The 22101-nt window shown below is 38.8% G+C and overlaps 1 protein-coding gene across 9 annotated transcripts in view; it reads right to left on the bottom strand.

Moving 5' to 3' along the window:
* The window catches only part of LOC103026130 (zinc finger protein 521), a 250362-nt gene that overhangs the window by 174564 nt on the left and 53697 nt on the right, over nt 1-22101 (bottom strand). For all 9 annotated transcript variants that reach the window (XM_049483079.1, XM_049483080.1, XM_049483081.1 and 6 more), the window contains one exon: nt 21256-21447. Coding sequence is in view for 6 of the 9 variants with exons in the window: in XM_049483073.1 (XP_049339030.1) it covers nt 21256-21447 (192 nt within the window). In the remaining 3 variants the exon portion in view is untranslated. The remainder of the gene's footprint in view (nt 1-21255; nt 21448-22101) is intronic.

Genomic DNA, 22101 nt, shown 5'->3' with positions numbered 1-22101 from the left:
ATCGGACAATTTTCTGTGCCTCGAGTAATCGTTTAATTAATTTTAAAACGCAGAGCACAGAATTTTGCGAATTTAAAAAAATTAAACCAATTGGTCATTCTTTATTATTTTATGAAATCTCTTATTTTATGTTTTATCCGATTACTCGATTAATCGAATCGATTTTTTCAGCAGAGTACTCGATTACTAAAATAATCGATAGCTGCAGTCCTATCTCAGACCCAAAGGTGCAGGTCAGGTTCGAGACCTGCGCAGATCTCCAAGAAGATTGTGGATCAACACTTTGCACAAACACCTAGAAACATACATTTCCTGCTTGAGTCTCGTCTGCAGGTAGAACCTGTTGTCAGAAATTCACTCAGAGGAGAACAGAAACTTTGCTGGCTGAGGTTCTGCTGCGTTCAGAGTTGTTAAAAACGATCGGCCATGATCCGGCCCTAATCCTGCCCTGACGCTCCACAACAGCCTCATCATCATTCCAGTGCGCAGTCACACGTCACACACACACATATATATATACACACACACACACACACACACACACACACACACACACACACACACACAGCAGAAGGAAAAATAATTTGAATGCAGTGAAGACTAGACTAGCGAGAGAGAAAGAGAGAGAGAGAGAGAGAGAAAGAGCAAGGGGGGCTCAGCTCTGAGATTCAATACACTCCCTACGTCCCTCCCTCCCTCCCTCCCACACACACACACACACACACACACACACACACTACAATACAGTATTCTATTTCCGTTTCACGGTACTAGCATCCCTTCCGTGAACCCGACCCGGAATTGAAACGTCTCCGTACCTCAGCCCTGCTCCCCCCCCCCCCCCAACCCCCCTCCCATCTTACCAGGGAAAAACCTGTCTGGCATTAACAACATCGTTAAGGGCAGCACGGGGCTGCTTTTGTCTGGCCGTGTTTGCTGCTGCCCTCGCACATGGATAAAACTACAGGCACCCTTATCGACTCCCGCACATCTGCTCCCCAGGGGGACCCTCGGCCCATTATTCACTAATTACCAGCAGAGGGGCCCCTCAATATTAAACGCATCTGTCGCTTCTGGAATCACTCATGGCTGGTCTCGCTGCTCGGATGATAGAACTGGAACGATTGAGGACGACTGAGCTTCTCATTGTCTGAATGTTTGTAGACACCCTTTTAAATAAATGCATTACTACTTTGCATTGCTACTTTTTGACCTAGATGTGCACAACACAGCTTTTCTAGTCACTGGTCTGGTTAAAACAGACATTGGTCGGTTTGTACCCTTAGTGTGGTTCAACTGAGCAGGTGTGAAAACGCCTGAAAGTAATCGCACTCGGATTGTTTTAAGACCAGATAGTGGCGGTGATCTCAATTCGGTCCTAAACAAACTCTGGAGCAGTTTGCTTGTGGTGGGAATGTGATCCGGTCTCAATCTGACAGCTATTAATATCATCGCTGTCCAATGAAACTGCAACTTTACAGGAGAGAGAGAAAAAAAACTTAACTTTTAATGGAAATCATGTAAAAGGAGTTTATTTCAGACTATTTTGAAGTATTTCTATTGTTCCGTTCATCAAGAAATGTTGAGACAGTGTAAGGTTATTAACAGTTAGTCTATTCAACCTGTGTAGTAGACTAAAAATCGACAAAAATGGAGATACTTGTTTTTCATTGGACAGCGACGATATACTCCTTTATTTGAGCGAAACTGCTGATAAGGCGCAGCTTAATCTGATATATTAGCCAGATAATGCTTATTACCACAGCTATGAACAAATCAACAAATGCTGTCTCTGCTGCTCCAAGCTGTTGGAGTGCAGTATGTGCAGGGCTCACTGCTCACAACCGTGCAACTCCATTTACTATGTGTACATCTGTGCTGTAAATCCCATTGAAAACACTGTTTGAAAGTGCAGCGTTAATGTTTTATTTTGTGTGTGTTCTGTGTTAAAGCAGCGTCACACTGCACAGATATACACACTGGCACACAGAATCTTCTAACTTTATTTACAATGTGCTTGTGTGGTTTATTGGTGCATATTTTGGTGCGTTTTGGTTTATGCCTGTTTAAAAACAAACCAAACCAAACGAGAAACGCTCTAAATAAGCGATCTTATCAACTAATGCGGACCATAGAAACCAACTAGAGGGGTAAAAATGCCCTGAGATACTGAATGTCTAGGTGTGTCTAGGAGCGAGAGAGGAATAAAACCCCCAGCATTGAGCTGTAGCGCTGTGGAGAGAACTGTGCTGTTGTCTCTGGAATAATAGTGCATCATCCAAAACTCTTGGGATTGGGAGAATATAAATAGGGTGGTGGATCATCCAGTATGCTGAATGCAATCGAATATTCATAGCAATTCTTTATCTCTATTTCTAGGAGAAATCTCTAGAAGACCAAAATCTCCAGGTCAAAACTGCACTGACTTTAGACTTGATAGAACACAGTGGATCAACACCAGCAGATGACATGTCTCTCCAAACCATCACTGATTGGTGGAAACTTCACACTAGACCTCAAGAAGCTTGGACTGTGTGTCTCTCCACTCTTCCTCCAGACTCTTTACTGATGATCAGTGATGGTTTGGAGAGTCATGTCATCTGCTGGTGTTGATACACTGTGTTATATCAAGTCCAAAATCAGTGCAGTGACAGCACTGTATGATGCGGATTTCATTTTCCAGCAGGACTTGGCACACTGCCTACACTTACACAAGTGCCAGTTGGTCTTATATAATATCCTAATTTTCTGAAACACTGATTGTTGGGGTTTCATTGGCTGTAAGCCATAATCAACAACAACAAAAGAAGAAAACACTTAAAATAGATGACTCTGTGTGTTTAATACATCTATATAAAATATGAGGTTTACATTTTGAACTGAATTACTGCAATAAAGTAACTTTTTTCAATGATATTCTAATTTAAGATTAGACACTGTAGGGATGACAAGGCCAGGACACTGATACCATTATGCCGACTATTGTGTCTCCCCCAGCTCAATCTCACATACTGCTGCTTTAAGTAAACAAAAAAAAAAGCCATTTTCTAACTTCCCACCTTATTTCCCGTATTACACCACCCCCTACCCTCGGCACTATCTGTATTACAGCTGTGTAGTTGTGAAACTCTCTCTGTTTCTCTGTTTCCCGGTGTCAGTGCCCTGTGTGTTAGCCCCGGAGCATGCGAATGCTGGCTCTGACAGAATGCTCTTCTTTAATTTGGTTGTTTTGCACTTCCACTGCTGCGTTCGTTCCAGGACAGGAGGACAGGCTGTAGTGGCTGGTGATTGTGCTCCAGCCAGACTCAGACCTATTAACATTTAATGCTCCATTCTTCTGCCCGGCCCAGACAACCGGGAGGCAGAGGAAAGGTCCGAAAACAACCAACAAACAAACCAAATGAGGAAGGGCTCATCACTAAGCACTGTGTGTTTGCGTGTGAATAAAGAAGCAGTAGGAAACAGACTGAGGCTGCACTACTTAAGTTAATAATTAGGTCTACAGTGAAGGTAGTCATGCAGAGTGTTGCAACTTTTACACGTGCACATGTTTTACATCACAACTTAGTAGGGTTTTGATTTTCAGTCCATTTCCAATTGGACTAGATTCTATACTGATTTGTTTAGGACTATGTTGGTCACAATTGTACATAGAACACTCAACCTACCGTTAGTTAAAGCTCCACTAGGTAGGATTGAGATTTTGTGCTCGCAGGCTCCCCCTACGGTTGCAGAGTGTAATAAATGTTTCAGGCGGATTGGTTTCTCTTTCTCGTTTTCTGGCTTTCACAGACATATTCGGTCTCTTTCCAGCTTCTGCTAGAGTGTCTGTATGTTAGTTTGTAAAGAATGAAGCAGAAGTCCTTGTAGAACTGTTGTAGAACTAAAGGTCGGAAAGCAGGTCGCAGTTCTCGCCTCGGAAAACTTACAGAGTCTGGTTTGAGCTCAGAGGAGCTCCGGCACAGACACGAGAGCACCGCTATTCCTCCTATTACACCTCAATGCAGCGCTGCAGTGAGTTTCAAGCTGTAATTTTACTTCTTTAAAGAGATCAAAAATCAAGGAAAACCTACCTAGTGCTGCTTTAAATATTAGTGTTTACATGAAGAATTGCAGTTACGTTAGTTTTATTATTTTTATTAAGTACTTTGATTGAGTACATGTAATTTAAACACACTAGGTTGTGATTGGTCTTGTGTTTTTATTATTTAATACTATTTAATATCTGATCATTTAAGTGAATATTGACAACAAAGCTGAGATATTTACAATAAAGTAAAAAAAAAAAAAAAAAAAAAGTTCCCTCTATCTAATTTATCATACATTCTTTATTCCAGCGTTATCCCACGCTGGCTTTATCTCCCTTCAAGCATACAAATATTTTTTCTTAGTATTTTAACTGACACCACTAATATAAATACAATTTTAGAAATTGTAATTTTTTTATTCATTTTTTTTATTTACATTTAAATATCCACTATAAAAACTTGCGTCTTAAGAAGAACAAGTGTGATTAATCACAGTTAATGACATAATATTATTGTAATTAATCTGATTATTTTTTTAACACTGCAAGATAGTATATCGCAGTTTAAACAGTATATTGCATTGCAGCTTTTGCAATGTCAGTTTTCTCCCTTATCGTGCAGAGCCCTTTAAAGCTTCACAGTAAGTCAATCTCATCTCGATCAATCAAATATAAAACAGACTGCTTTCCAGATAAAATACTGCTATTATCACAATAATATGGGTTTATTTATTCACAATAATATTACTGTGTCACAATATGGCACACCCATACTATCAGCATCAGATGATACTTAAGATTACTCTTCTAATACTAGACTAGAAAAGAAAAGAGATGGTATTGTGGCATCTCTAAAGGACACACAGAGAGGAAAGGCTGGCACCCTGCTTCCCGGCAGCCAGCCTCTCTCTCTCTTTTCCTCTCATTGTGGCTGAGCTCCTGACAAAGCCCAATAAATAGTTGATCCAGTGCATAATGTGCGGTGCGAAGCTCCGGGGAGAGGCAAAGAGGCACGTCTCACGAGACTGCAGCTGCTTTGAATGCCTAATGACACTCCTACTAATGTTCCCGGCATCGCAGCGGAGGAGACGCAGGAAGCTCTACTGCACACAGGCCATGGGGAGGCTCGCTCACACACACACACACTCGCGAGCGTGCACACACTCGAGGATGAGCCTCGGCACCCGTACACAATGATCACAATGTCCAACCGCACAAATAACGTCATACATCACTGCCCTCGTGAACACTGCACACTGAAACACACCGTGACTCGATACCACCAGCGCATGCATATCAGAGCCCACGAGCACGCACCAACACACACACTAACACACACACACACACATACACTAACACATACACACAAGGCACTCAAGACAGGCTTGAGACCAATTCAGAAAGCTCACTCTACCGTGAGGTTTCTTTTCAAACGGGGCGACAGCTCAGAAAGTGCTATTCTCCCCTGACCCCGCTGCTTCCTTTCAAAGCCTTGTTATCTTCTGCCTATCTCATCACATCAGAAGATCATGACACCCGGCCTCAAACGTGGAGGAATTGCGAATTAATGGAAAGGTTCCAGCGTTCAGGGCGCTAGCATGCTAGCGGCGTTGCTTCTGTGGCACGCTGAAGCGTTTTTATGCTGGTAGCGCTGCTCCTCTAACATGCTAATGTCTGGAAAATCTGTCTTTCTGAAGTCGCTAGATAAGGGTCTTTCTCTTTATTACACAATCGAATGGGAAAAGTACGGCATTGGTTATCAGGAATGGGTTGTCGTGTCCCATGACTTTTGCCAATGTCTGATGAAAGCTAATGAAAGCTGATGAAATGCAACACTGACATGTGGGATAGGTGTGCGGATGTAATTTCTGTCTTGCAAGGACAATTCTAGCCAGACATTGCTGGTCTTGATCATTATCACACACTAGGGCTGATGCTGTGCAATAAATATTAAGATATAAAAAATATATATTTATAATATAATACAATCTGTGTTCCCAATTTTAAAGTAAACTAAAGAAAAAAAAAAACAACAACAACAGTTACACTGTGCAGACCCAACACAAACTGTGCTGTCCATTGTGGGTGGTAATGACATGTATTATGCATTCCCAGTAAACATCCAACACTGTGGTTTGAGTTATGTTAATGTTTCCGGCACCCACGATCAGGCCTCTTTACAACTTTGATAAATTATGTCACATTTTCCATTAGCATGCTGGTCAATAACCAATCAAACTAAAAATGGGAAATGCTCTTACCTGCAAAACTCTTATGCAACACTTTATGATCAATTTAGGTACAGCTATATCCCATGACATTCGACACACTCACAAGATAATACCTCACAACATGTAAAAACCGTTCCCTGAGGTAACACTTCATGATAATTTTGATATTGCTATCCCATGTATTTTAGAATGTCAACATGTGTATTCAATAAAATAACTTGTGCAACTAACTTATGATAATAATGTTACCAACAATTTAAAAAAACTTGATTTTTGACACTCTCACAAAAAAACACCTCACAGCATATATAGGTGATCAATTTACACATTGCTGCCCCATGACTTTTACCATGTTAGCATATGTGCATTCAATAGAACAACTTAAGAGATAGAGATTGGTATTTTTGGCATTTTTTTAAAGGGACACTACCCCCCTGATTTTTGTTGACTCCCCTCTCAGCTCAAATTTGGAAATGGCAAAAAAAATGGGAGGGGTACTGGGTGATGTATGGGTTTAGAAGCAGGGCAGGAGAGTTGATTGGCTGAGCTGCAACAATGTGCCTCTGATAGTAGTGAGACGCAGATGATTGGACGTCAGCAGGTGGGCCGTATTATCAATTGTCCGATCTGCATATTGTGATGCGTCTGCGTACCAAAGTACACTGTTACATCATCTTCACCTACAGCACAGTTCAACCTGAGAGGGCGCTGCAGAGGCGGAAGTTACCACAATAAAAGCGTTTTTTAAAGGTTAGTAAATGTTTAAAAAACTTTAAACAAAACTCATTTCTGCTATTGGTGGAAAAAATATATAGTACTTCTCAACTCTACTGCTCTCCACTATGAACCTTAATTCTGTCGATTTCCGTTCTCCTCGGCCATCTGGACTAGGCATGCTTAGCGTATTCTCCCAGTGCTGTGATGAGAACAGGGAAAGGCACTTATTAAAAAGGCCATCTCACAAGAGTCCTCACAAGGGGAAGGTCCTCCACAGAAGGACAGGAGGAAAGGAGCAGCTTCAGGGAGAGAAGGGAAGAAAGAATCTCCACAGAGTGAGCAGCCGAAGGATGGAGGAAGGACGTTTCAGAGATAAGCTAAGATATAGGGAGGATTTCTAAAACTAGACTTGACTTCTTTTTAAAGGGTTGTGAGGTAAATATATTTTAGATAAGAAGTCAAATAAATAAAGTATCTATCTATCTATCTATCTATCTATCTATCTATCTATCTATCTATCTATCTATCTATCTATCTATCTATCTATCTATCTATCTATCTATCTATCTATCCATCTAAAAACAAAAAATTTAGAAGGAAGCAAATGGGAATGGGTAATATGTGAACAGAACTCAAAGTCAAGATTGAAATTTAATTCAGAAATTGATCTGCACAGAAACTGGTCCAGTTCAATTCTTAGGAAATTGCCAGGAGGTTCAGGAGAAGAGAACAGCTGGTTCTCAGAACTGGATCACTTATAGTTTAATAAGTGCACCCCAGGACGTCTCATTACAGTCTATGAGACTGAGACATATATATATATATATATATATATATATATATATATATATATATATATATATATATATATATATATATATATATACATATTTATATTTATATGTGATATATACTTCCACGGCAAGTCAGCGAGTCTATGTCGTAGCCTGCAAAAGTGGCCTATGCTGTTGGTAGCGTTTATACTTGTGCATTGGTGTGTGTGTGTGTATGTGTTGCTCTGTAGTATATATGGATCAATAACTGTTGCTGCAGTCTGCATTATTGTAATGCGTAATTAAACTTCTAGTAAATTTCATAGGCGACACTGTAGGTTACAGCGTAGACTATGGCGTAGATAAGACCTACAAGCATATACTAGCCTCTACAATGAAAACTACACAAATGACATTGAGGATTACTTTGTACAAAAATTTACCTTGCATTCACATGTTTCAAGGCAAATGCAAAGGTTTTCATCCCGAAAAAAAGACATTTATGGGGTTTGTGTATCAAGGACACATTTTACACAATTCTGATGAATGGGTCCCCATAATTTCCCGCGATTTGAGCAAGGAAATGGCTTACAGGGTCTTCGGTTTGGATGATCATTTGATAGCACCTTTACAGACTTGTCTCTACTTCATCAAACAAGTTCCCAATAATGTTGGGGAAAAAACTTACAAATGAAGCATCTTACAATGATACTACTTCGGGTAATTGTAGACTAAACTTGAAGGCTGCTGCCTTGGCTTTGTTAAACTGCTAGCCAGGCACCATTGGCAAGTAACTCTGGCAAGCATGTGCTGGGAGAGGAACAGGAGGTACTTGACTTTGTGACCACAGTACCTCAGGATGCCACATTGCAATGAGTAAGCAAGAAAGGAACTCGCTCTCATTCCCTCCCAATGTAAACACAGTCACTTGTTTCCTTTGGACCCACCAGCACATCCCATAGTGCAGGCAGACTGACTGAAACCTAATTCGCAGCGGTAGGTCTCACCACAAGGCTAATCACTTCTTGTACTGGGTAGAGCCTGGCTGAAAAGGGCTTAGTTCCCTGGTCTGTTTTTCCAGATGTTAAAAGATGGCAACAATTAACAGAGCACTTGCTGGCCCTCATTCTGGAGGAAAGGTGCTTGGTGTACTCTGGTTAGGGAGTTTCTGTTCTTTGGACCAGAAAGTTCTCAGTAATGGCCAAGAAGAAGGTATCAATAGGCAGGTTGACTTCTTACATAAGTAAAAAGGTACAGAGGCAGTGATGACCAGAAGATTTGAGAAGGATTTTAGATGTTCTTCACATTCTGAATGCAGTTAATTGATCAATCAACCAAGATCAAGTTGTTTAGGAAGTTTAGTGTCTGAGAGCAGCTTCTTTTGTTCTGCACTGGAGCTACAAACATCTATGATCTCAACAGAAACTATATTCTAGAGTATAGAACAAAACCTGCACATATAACTTTCGCATCAAGGATCTGGAAAGACGAGGATTCAATCTCTAACCTGTATTTAGGATGTTTTGACCCTGATAAACTGCTTTGTTAAGGGCTTTTAGGAGAAAACTAGGTCTTAGCATTACCAGTGAAAGTATCCAAGTAATGTTCATGGATTAGAACGTGAAGAGGTCTAAAGAAGAATCTTGCCGTTTGGTTAACTGACTGATCTAATTGACCTCTACATCAAAATGTAGGTGAGGATCTGATCTCTAGTCAGCATTCAGGTTACTCTGACCATTATTAGCTGCTTTTACTAGTGTTGATAAGAGGTTTTTAGGAACAAACATAGTGCTACCATAACTGGTGAAATATCACGATAATGTTTAACGGTAAATGATTTGAGAGTAAAAGTGGCTACAGGAGCATCTAGCTGATTGAGTGATTAATCAGTGCCACAACTGGTTCTTCTTTGGGTATTTGTAGAAAATATTTGGATGCCATTACCAAGCTTTTGCAGTTGTCAGCTATTCAACAACCATACTAGAACCTCTACATCGAAATGTAGGCAACGACACAGGATACTCCGACCATGATTAGCTGCTTTTTCAGGGGTCAATAAGGGGATTTTAGGAACAAACATAGTGCTACCATAACTGGTGAAATATCCCGATAATGTTTAACGATAAACGATTTGGGAGTAAAAGTGGCTACAGGAGCATCTTTCCGCCTGATTGACTGATTAATCAGTGCCACTACTGGTATTTGTAGACAATATTTTGATGCAGTTGTTGACTATTCAATATACCATACTAGAACCTTTACATCGAAATGTAGGCAAGGATACAGGATACTCTGACCATGACTAGCTGCCTCATCAAGGGTCGATAAGAGCTTTTTGATAAGAGGAACTAACCAAGTGCTAGCATTACTGGTGAAAGGATTTGAGTGTGCAAGGTGTATTCAATTGGTTTTTTGACCGAGTCAAGAGTATGATACCATGCTTTTGCTGTTTTCAACAACACAACGTCCAGCCCAGAACCTCTGCATCAAGTCGTAGGCGAGGATCCCGGCTGTAACCTGCATTCAAGCTACTCTGACCTTGATCAGCTGCCTTGCCGAGGGTTGATAACAGGCTCTTAAGAGCAGACAAAGCGCTCCTCCTTCTCTCGGTTCCCTGAGGCAATCGGAGCCCGGGGTGGACAGCAGGATGCAGCGCCCGGCCCGCAGAAACCTGATCCACAGTCGTGCCGGGGCCAGATCCAGAGCCAGAGCGGAGCGGGCCCGGGCCCAGCGAGCACAGGGGGCTTTCAGGGGTAAACATACCTCTAGCTCTGCCTCCTCCTGCTCTCCGGGGGCGCATTCCACCCGCCCCGCGCCATGTGTGCAGTAGACCTTCTCTCAGGGGAGGCATTCCAGCAGCCCTGCCCAAGCATCTGGAGAGTCCCTGTTGAAGGCAGAGTGTGTGTGCATGCATGTATGTGTGTGTGAGTGTGTGAGAGTCGAGGGGGTCGATACAAGAAAGAAGAGAGCGAGGAAAGAGAGGGGGTGCTGCAAACATTCCTCCAGCCCTGCCCTATTCGAAGATGGCCTGCTCCCTAGAGACACATTCCTGCAGCATGCACTCTCCCTCTCTCTCTCTCTGGCTTTCTTTCTCTCCGTCTCTCTCTCTCTCTCGGCCTCTTGATTTCTCTCTTTACTTTCTCTCTTGCTCTCTCTCTCTTTCTTTCTTTCCTCCCCTCTCTTCCTCCCGGCTCCTTCTGCAGTCCAGCATTAGTGCGATCAATAGCACCGATCGCATTAGGGACACAGGCCGATCCATACCGCCGGATTCCCTCAGCGCAGGCCAGCGGTCGCGCCTTAAGTGCACAGAAAGGTGTTAAACCTCTCCCAGACTGGGGGGAGACAAAGGCAGCCATTGATCGGGGTGACATGTTACATCTCTCTCTTTTTCTTTCTTTGTGCTTCGTTCGCTCCCACTTTCCAGCCGGAAAGCGGATGTGTCCGTCCACTCGGCTTTCAGAGTCTTTCCAAGCAAAGAAAGGAACAGTAAATGCTAGTAACCTTCAAAATGCTTCTACTGAAGGAACCAACGGAAACACAGTTTTACAGTTTACAGTTTTACTGTACTGTGTGCACTGTAAAGCATTCTACAGCTACAGTACATTTACAGCTTTTGCTGACTGTCATTCTTGCCAAGAGAGAGATTTAGAATCATTCAAACCATCTGAACCACAGTACACACAGATGTACTGTTAGTAGTGTTGCCTAAGGACTTGTATGTGGTGTGTTGAGGTGAACTTGCCAAACCATCCCTATCATTCCACAGGGAGAAGAGCTTTATTGTAGCCACTACTCCACAACAACCACTGCACCATCTTTTACACGGCACCCATATATACATCTCTGGAAAAAATCTGGAAAAGAGACCAGTTTCTGAACCAGTTTATCCGATTTTGCTATTTATAGGTATATGTTTGAGTAAAATGAGCATGGTCATTTTATTCTATAAACTACAGACAACATTTCTCCCAAATTTAAAATAAAAATATTGTAATTTAGAGGATTAATTTGCAGAAAATGAGAAATGAGAAAACAAGTTCATATTCGTAAAGTTTTAGGAGTTCAGAAATCAATATTTGGTGGAATAACCCTGGTTTTTAATCACAGTTTTTATGCATCTTGGCGTGTTCTCCTCCACCAGTCTTACACACTGCTTCTGGATAACTTTATGCTACTCAATCCTGGTGAAAAATTCAAGCAGTTCAGTTTGGTTTGATGGCTTGTGATCATCCATCTTCCTCTTGATTATATTCCAGAGGTTTTCAATTTGGTAAAATCAAAGAAACCTATCATCTATAAGTGGTCTCTGATTTATTTTTTTCCCAAAGTTGTATATTGTACTACATACAGTATTTATGTAAAATTGTATGTATGGAATTACATACATATGCTAAATACTGAGAAGCTAAAGGTTATAGAACAGAAGTGTATACATTGTGAGGTGTTATCTTGTGTGAGAGGCTAATCATTGGCCTGCGTGCTCATGGCCTGCAAGAGCATTTAAGATATCTTGATCCACAGTGTCATTGGTGTACTGGGAATACATTATGGGAGGCATTACCACCCATAGTGGACAGCAAGTCCTTGCTATAATTGTCAATGCAATCAGATAAGGAACTCTGAGTATGGTTTTATATTATATGAAAAGATGTAGCATGCTTAAATAACAAAGAATTGTCTTCCCTAGCCCCAAATAAGCTTATTTTTTCACGCTATATGGAAGCTTGTTTCCTATGAGTGCAGCATTCTGAACTTAGCAGATGCACTAAGCCTCTTTTTTAGCTGAGTTCTGCCATCACTTCTTCACTCACTCACTGCCAACCATCTGTAGTGTTTGCTGCCCTTGCTACTACTTAGTGTTACTCGCGTGCTGTTCAGTGCTACTTTTTTCGTCTAGCATACTGTCTCATGCATGCAGTATCCTTCTCATATGAGCAATAACCTTTTCTCGGCTGCTCCTCTTGCTGCTATGCTATCTTTATCACAGGAAATCCATTGTATATTTAAATTATATGTATTGTGAATGTATATTTATGGCAATAAGTTACACTTAAGTTCGGAAGGACTAGTCTATGTTTATTAAGTTCCTGCTGTTGGCACAACGTCCTTAACTTTCAATTAATAAAATGATGCTTTGACAGCATTTCCTATAGATTTTTTTCCAGCAGCTGTGTATCAAAGCACTACTATATAGAATGCCAACAGGGAGAGCCAGAAATCACTAAGTTTAGGTTAATTGTATATGCTCTACTTACATAAATGTAACAAAAGGAACCTTTCATTTGACCCAAAATACTACATTTTCCAGCTAAAGTATACAAGCAGTACAGGGCTGGGATAGTACCGTTAGCTGCCGTAAGTTGTCCCTAGCATTTAAGCTAAGCTAACTAAATATTTTCATATTTTTGGACACGCTGCATCCAGTCTAACAATGTTAGCTATTCTATGTTTCTCTTCTCTCTGTCTTTGTTGGCATAGAATGCACATAAATCACAGCATACCCTTGCTGTATGTATTGTTACAAAAATAAAAGACCTCTGCACAATTTAAAATTGTGACTTAATGTCTTATTATTAAATGACTCTCCAAACCATCACTGATCATCAGTAAATTTTACATTTCATTTGTAAATCAAGGGACCAGAGTCTGGAGGAAGAGTGGAGAGACACAGTCTAGTGTGAAGTTTCCACCAATCAGTGATGGTTTGGAGAGACATGTCATCTGCTGGTGTTGATCCACTGTGTTTTATTATCAAGTCTAAAGTCAGTGCAGTTTTGTTTTCCCACAAAATCTTACAGCACTTCATGCTTCCCTCTTTTATAGAACTTTTATAAAGATGCAGATTTCATTTTCCAGCAGGACTTGGCAGACTGCCCACACTGCCAAAAGTACCAATTGGATCTTATATAAATGTTCTAATTTTCTAAAATACTGTCTTTTGGCTGTAAGCCATAATAATCATCAACAATAAAAGAAACAACCCCCTAAAATAGACCCCTCTGTGTGTAATACATCTATATAATAAAAAAAGTTTCACATTTTGAACAGAATTACTGAAATGAAGTAACTTTTCAATGATACAATGATACAGTTTAACATTGATTTAAATGTAAGCTTTAAACACCCTGACCAATCTTGGCTTCAGGAAAGTGGTTAAGTTAAAGTTAAGTTTAAGTTCATTATTCTGTTCAAAATAAAGCAGCCTTTTACCACATTACAAAAACTGAAAGGCACATAGCAATACAACATGAATACCAGTATTAAGGCCATAAAGCCTTACCTCCAATCACTAAAGGAACAGTATAAGCACTAGTTCTTCAAAAACACAGTAACAGTTCCAACAATCAAGGCCTGGACTGCAGCCCTGCACTCGTACTTTTCTCCGGAAAGACCTGGTTTAACGCGTCTCCTTTGTTCTGGAGGTGGCGAGTGGCGCACAGCTCCGAAAGGGCAATTACCTTCTTTTATTCAGCTTCCACGGGGGGTCTAATTCATACTGCTTTTCAAGTATTGTTCAATTAGGAGTTATTTGTCTACGAGATTGACGTTAATGAGGGGTTAGTCTAATAGCAGGAAGGCAGCATAATAAAGCAGGTTGTACTCGTTTCATACAATTACATGAACTGATACGTGAGTTCTGCTTTAAAAAAAAGGAAAATTAAAAGAAACTGTAGTGTTAGAACACTCAGTACAGAAAGTACAGATCTGCAGTTATTGTGCAACACATTCCATTATATACTTATTTTAATAGTTTCATAATTACACAGCTATGTAAAAAAAATATTATACTTCATAATAAGTGTTCTAATAACTGTAGTTACTCGAGTGGCATGATATTGGAAAATATAAATCATTCCACTACATTTTTATTCATTTATTTTTATATTTTTTTATATTTTTTCAATATATGAACCCCTCCAATGAATAGCAATGTATCATTGTCATTATTGTAAGCTACTTTATATGAAGTATGAATAAAAACATGCAGTTCTAAATAAAGCACATTTTTATGTTACAAAAGTTCTACAATTTTAAAAGAAAGAAAGAATAACAAATAGTTGATATATGGTTGTTTGTTGAAATGGCTCATATATATTACGAATCAACAAAAACACATTTTTTTTTTTTTATCAGATTTTATCAGATTTTTTTTTTACCACAAATCAATAATCAAACATGCCGTAATATATTACTAATTCCTCCATTTGTCGAAACATTGAGTAAAATAATTGATATTGAGCAAGTATAATTGCACAGTCGACATATATTGTGCACGCATATCGTCGCTGTCTAATAAAAAAAAAGTATCTCCATTTTTGTCGAATTTTAGTTTTCTACATAATTTGAACAGAGAAACTGTTTCCTTTAGACTGTGCCAAAATTTATTGATGAATGGACCAATAGAAACTCTTCAAAGTGAACTGAAATAAACTTTTATTTTTACATTGACTTTCATTGAAAGTTTAAAAGTTTTTTTCCCTCTCCTGTAAAGTTGGTGTTTTGGCAACAATACATGGCAATGGCGATGCTGAAACAATACATTGCACATCCCCAGCAGTTACACCTTAATAATCCAGGCAACAACAATGTAACCACTGGAGATGTATTTACTGTTATAAATAGATTAGCTGGTGTAAACAGGCATGGGTATCAGCTTCAGATGTGTAATAATATTTATATTTTACAAACATATTTTATATGTTTTATATCACAGCTATTTAAACACACCTGTGTAATTACACAAACTGCTGTACTGTAACCATTTATTATTACATACAGTTGCATTAACAGAGACATATATATAGATATACAGCATAACATGTAGTTTATATTCTGTACTGATAAAGCTGAATCTGCAGTGACCTTTTTGTTAAAATCTGTTCTAATGTCAAAAAAGGCCAAAAACATGGTAAAAATACTATAGTACTTTCTTTTTCCACAAACAGAGATATTAATAAAATAAAATAATGATAATAATATGTCCTTTTTAACTCAAATACAATACATTAATGTGCTATTTTCCTACTTTAACAGAATTTACAAAGTACAGTGATTATATCAAACAGGTACAGTTTGCATCCTTAATGCCTTTTTTTTTAATTAAATAAACACAAAGACATGTGTTTATTTAATTAGTGTCTTCAAACCTTACATCTATTTATTCAAACGTTATTTTTAATTATTTATTATTATTACACATGAGAAAATACTAAAAGAGTAACTCACATTTTATAACCTATATTTAAAAAGAAAATGAGGCTTTAACCCTGCACACACAGTTGAGTGAATGTTCTTAGGAGTGTTTTAAAGCACACCCATGTCCAGGTTTAGAAGCTTTCCTTTGATTTGTTTTTAAAAACAACACTATTTTTTTTTTCCTTCACTCGTTTTCAGAGTGTGACTCAAATTTAGAGAGCGCACCAATTCCGAGGCCATCTTAAAAACACATGAATGAACAAGTTAGCTGTTCGAATTCTAGTCATGCAGTTTGCCATCAGCTGCCGGAGCCCTGAGAGAGCACAATTAGCCTTGCTCTCTCCCTCTCTCTCTGGGTGAATAGATGGTGCTCTTTCTCCTCATCACTCCAAAGGGTGATGTCGCTCAGCACAAGGCATCTGTGAGCTGATGTCGCTGCGCTTTCCTCCAAATGCGCTGTGATGCTATTTGGCAATACTACAGCAACAGCAGCAGTTCTAAAAGAGGTGGTGGCTGACTTCTTATGAGTCGGAGGAGGCATGTGCTAGTCTAAATCTTTCTTGTGTTGTGGCATCACTAGTGATAGGATGCTAAATAGATGGGACAATTGGAATAGAAATAAATGTATAATAAAAGGGATAGACTCTAATATAGTTAAACCACCCAACCCTAGTTTTAAGTCAACTTTACGATTCAGAACAGGGACCAATTTAAGTCACAAACATTGTTAGTTGGAATTATTTCTGGGACAAAACGTTGACCAAAAACAATATATATATATATATATATATATATATATATATATATATATATATATATATATATAGCTATAGTTACAGATCCCTCCTGTACAGCAGTTATAGAGCAGCTCATCTGCAGGGAAAGTCTGTCTTGAGAAATAGCAGAGCAGATGCAGGAGCCGGTACGAGTCAGGCACTGCACTAATTTGGGGAGCAACGTGTGACAAATACATCCATACTGAATGTACTCGCAGAGCATTTGAATAGCATTAGCTCTTAGCTGAATTATTCACTGCAGCCTGCCTGCCAGTGTTCCTGAGCTGATTGCCTGTCTCTCTCAAATGAATAAAATAATATGCCTTATCACACACACACACTGCTCAGATTTCCTCTGCCTCACGGATACACACACACACGCATACACACACACACACACGCACACACACGCAAGCTAATACACACGCAAGCTAATACACACGCAATAATAAACTCCGTTCCCTCCCAATCAGAGAACAGAGCGGCTCGCAGAGAACGGAAAATCTCTGTAATACTCATATGGAATATCTTACTGCTCGTCTAGACACACGAGACCAATCCAAATCATTCAGGCCTTATAATTTGTGGTTAGATACAAGAGGAACGCTCGCTCATCGCACATTTATAAACCCCTCTCTCTCTCTCACTCAGAGCCACTTATACGTTTAAGATGAAAAGCCACACAAAGGCTTATTGTCCTGTGGAAAATGAAGCAGATCTATTGGGACCTGAGCTCAAATCACTCTCACATCACTCCTATTCTACATCTGACACTAAATATTTACCCAACTGCTTAAAATGTTCCTTTTGGCACAGACCAGTCATTCCACTATACGTTCCAAAATGATCAAGTTTCCTCTTAGTAAAGGTCTTCTTTTGTTATTAGTAAAAAAATCTAATCCAGTATACTACATTATATTACATATTGTATAGCTTTTGGGAAGGTTTAAGATAAACTGAAGCAGTATTATACACTTTTACAAATTAACCAGGTTATGACTAATAATTTTTACCAGGTTATAACCTACTGTCTTTTTTTTGCACTATAAGGCACACCAGATTATAAGGAGCACTACCAATATACGTCTATTTTCTGGTCTATTTCCAAAAATAAGGCGCATTAAATGATTCGGTACCACTTTAAAATAAGACTACCTTTAAACAGGCTTTATTAATGATTTACAATTCGTTTATTAATGGTTACTAATTAGGTTGTAAATGCCTTAAAAATCATTAATAATCAGATATATCACATACGTAGAAAGGGCAACAATATAGATGGCTGTGGGTTCACTATTTGGCAAACAACAGGTCATTGTTTCCCTTTCTACATATGTGTTATAACTGATTATTAATGATTTTTAAGGCATTTACAACATAATTAGTAACCATTAATAAACTAATTGTAAACCACTTATAATTCCTTTATAAACGTAGTCTTATTTTAAAGTGGTACCAATGATTCTTTTAAGGTGGAAAAGCTAACTAGCACTAAGCGGGTAATGCTAATGCTGCTCCAGCAGTGCTAGCCGGGGTTAGCAGCAGGCAACAGGCTGATAATACTCACCTCTGAACAGTGAAAAAGCTAGCACTTAGCGCTGTAAATGGCTAATGCTAATACTGCTCCAGTCTCGAGTCTCAGTGCTGGAGAACTGGAGAACGCTGATTTAAAAAGTATGATGTATTATAGTGTTATTATGTGTTAATTGCTGTGCATTATGCCATAAATGTAAACATACAAAAGCTTAAAGCTAAAAGTAAGGTAGAAGGAAACTAAAATTATTAAGCAGTTGTTTTAATAGATATTCTAGGTCACATAGGTATATACACATCTGCCAGTTTACAGTTCCAGGCTCACAAATATTAATAAATACAACAATAAAGGTTTAAGAGATGCTCTTCTGTTAGGTTGGGTGTAATGGAAGGTATTTGGTAAGCTGTATTATGGTGTATGTCAAAGGTATGGTGTATTATGGTGTTATAATGTTATATTATGTGTATTGATGCACAGTACCAGTCAAAAGTTTGGACACACCTTCTCATTCAGTTTCTCTCTTTAATTCTTTCATTTACTTTCTACATAGTATCAAACCATGAGATTAAAATAACAAGAGTGTGCAAATCTGTCCTCAAAGATAAATGTGCGACTTAGAAGAAAGTATAAAACATATTTAGGTTTGTTTAATACTTTTTTGACATAATGAATAAGAAGAGGTGTGTCAAACTTTTGCCTGGAGCTGTATTAGTATTAATTAGTTTTTTTTTTTTTTTTTTTTTTTTTTTTTACATTTTTGTTACGTTATTTCACTTGAATATGTGTGCTTTTGGCATTCAGCAACTACATTTATTGTTTTTTAATTTTAATTCATGTTTAATATTTTTTTTGGTAGTAATCCAGACAGAAATTCTGAAATAATATTGTGATACAATTTGTGAAAGAATACATCTACTGCAATAAACTAAATCAGCCACTAAAGTAAATAAACTAAATAAATCTGACTTATCTGAATTACTCTATGCCATTAAACAGTCACCTAATCTAGATCACTGGTACAGACTGGAGTCCAGTGTGAAATAAAGAGGACGCCCAGTCCTGAAGAAGCTGGATGGAAAAGCCTTTAGCTGATACCATTAGTTTCCCCAGCCATCGCTGTCAGTGTATTTTTAGCCGAGTTCATACATCAGACAAGCAATGACACCCATCTGCCAGTGACCCTCACACACTCGCCGATATTAGCTGAGCTCCAGAAGATTGCAGGAGTTGACAAATGAGCGTTCGTACGACTCTGATCTACCTAATGCAGGAGAACGCCCACATCAACCTACACAGCCTGCAAACAAGGTTACTGTGCCTACCTCTCAACAGAGCAAATAAATGACACTAAATAAAGTGTAAACTTTTTCAATTACACATCAGAATTTAGCGGAGTTTCTGTGTTTAACTAATGTATAATAAACAGATCTACTGCAAAACTACTGATTTTACTACTGTTGAGGTTCGGGGCAAGAATGTTGGATTATGAATTAAAGGTTAAAGAGATTCTCCAGAGGATTTCTAATTTATGTGGGTGCTCCAGCTGAACCTTTTTTGTTAGGAAATATTCTGATATTTGAGTTCAAATGGAACGCAGCATTAGTATAGTTGTTATAGTGTTTAATCAGAACCAATAAAACAGCACTAATTATACTATTATACTTTGTGTATAATTTTAAGCCGTTTACACACAGGCGATATCTGTAATAAACTATATAATAGTATAAAACACTGCTGCTTTTACTACTGTTAACATAAGTGCAGCCATCCTGGATTCAGAACTGAAATTTTCTACTTGGAAATCAGGAAGATTCCAACATCAAATGTTTCAATGGAATGTAGCATAAGTACATTTAGGCAATAATACATGAGAGGGAGTGCTATAGTGTGTAATATTGGCACTGCTGTGCTGCGGTGGGAGACAAGCAGGCACGCAGGCTGAAGCTTGAGTGTATTATTGCAATTATATCACAGTACCATTATGGCTATTTTCATTGTTATTGAAAGAGTTTGGTTATAAAAACTCTGCAAGTTAAAATAGTTCCATTGCTGCTCTGTTTGTAGCTGCGTTGTTTGGCTTGTAAGTGCTGGATCGTTGCTAGGTTACCTGTATGTGGTGGAGTAATACATTGAGAGTTTCAGTTGCAGTGCATTACCGGCTGATAATGACACTTATAGAACACCTCTCAGTCAATCACATTGCAGGGTCGATACTAACTGTGGTATAATTATACATGTAAAAGTCATAATTCAAAAGTAACACAAAGTTGAATTTTAGAAGAGATTTTTTTTTGTGTGTGTCTCGTCTTGACTAAACTTTCGCACTTTATCTATACTGCATACTTCACACTCAAACACTAATTAGCATTATTAACTAGTGTGCAAACTGGGATGCGTCCTAGGTGTAAACTTCAAAAAACAAATGAAACATATGTCATTAATAAGTGCAAATAATAAAAAAGAATTGAGGACAGAGAAAATGTGGCATACTAATTTAAAACTTAAATAAAATGCAACACAATTACAGTGATATTCATTTTATCCAATTAAAGAGCACTATTTACACTACTGGTATTAAGATATTAAGCCATTTTAAAACAAGTGATATCCACAATATGCTTTAAATGTATATAAAAAAATTATATATATGTATATATTGTCAAACTGCCCACTGCTAGGTCATTTAAATTTCAAAGATTTAACGCATTATGTGTGAAACTGAACATAATTAAAGCTTAAATATGTTGTATCCTGTAACTTTGTTCATGTTTTCCATAAAGAGGCGGACAAGCCATAATTAAAAAGTAACACAAAGTTGAATTATAGAGTATCTTTGCCTTCTATGCTTCAAATCTTCTCTTCACATCAAACAAAACACATAAAACTAAAAGTAAAAAGTGCAGCAGACAGAAGAATAAACAGAAGCGACAGGCAGGGCCGGTGGCGGTGCTGGTGCTAAGCGCTAAGCTAGGCTAAGCACAGCAGAGTGAGTGTTGTTTACCTGTCAGCTGGCATTGATTAATCTTGTGTTGGGTAAGATCGCTCAGTGAGCCGAACACCTGCCGGCAGGCGTGGCAGCTGTACTCCTCGTCCTCCTCCTCCGCCTCGTCCCCTTCCTCAGGAGAGCACCTCTGCCTCCTCAGACGCCCGTCCTCAGCATCCTCGCTCACCCTCTCGGGGGCACACTCGGGATCTGTGGCACAAAACGGCATGATGTGGTCACTGCTGGGTACCGCCCCCAGAGGGTCGACAGCTACGAGGGTTAAGCTCTTAAATAAGAATCAGGAATGCATGCAACTGTGCAAAGTTTGGGGACTTCGGTTCATGCTAATGCTAAAGTTAGTGTAGCTAAATGAGTGTTGAAGGAACCAAACTTAATTAAAAATAATAATGCATGTTCCATACATTAGTAGTTCAGCTAATGCTTATTAGATTCAGGTACATCTAAAAATTTGAAACTCATATGTTATATAGATGTATTACACACAGAGTGATCTATTTTAAGCGTTTTCAACTAAAAACCCAAAAGTCAGTATCTCAGATACTTTGGCAGTGTGCCAAGTCCTGCTGGAAAATGAAATCCTCATCTCCATAAAAGTTGTCAGCAGCAGAGGGAAGCATGAAGTGGTGTAAGATTTTGTGGGAAAACAAAACTGCACTGACTTTAGACTCGATAATAATAAAACACAGTGGATCAACACCAGCAGATGACATGACTCTCCATTAAACCATCACTGATCATCAGTAAATTTTACATTTTATTTGTAAATCAAGGGAGCAGAGTCTGGAGGAAGAGTGGAGAGACACACAGTCCAAACTGGTTGAGGTCTAGTGTGATGTTTCCACC

This window comes from Astyanax mexicanus, chromosome 8 (genome assembly GCF_023375975.1).
Source record: "Astyanax mexicanus isolate ESR-SI-001 chromosome 8, AstMex3_surface, whole genome shotgun sequence".
NCBI lineage: Eukaryota > Metazoa > Chordata > Actinopteri > Characiformes > Acestrorhamphidae > Astyanax > Astyanax mexicanus.
The sequence above is the reverse complement of the archived record's forward strand: the minus strand, read 5'-3'. Positions and strand labels throughout refer to the sequence as shown.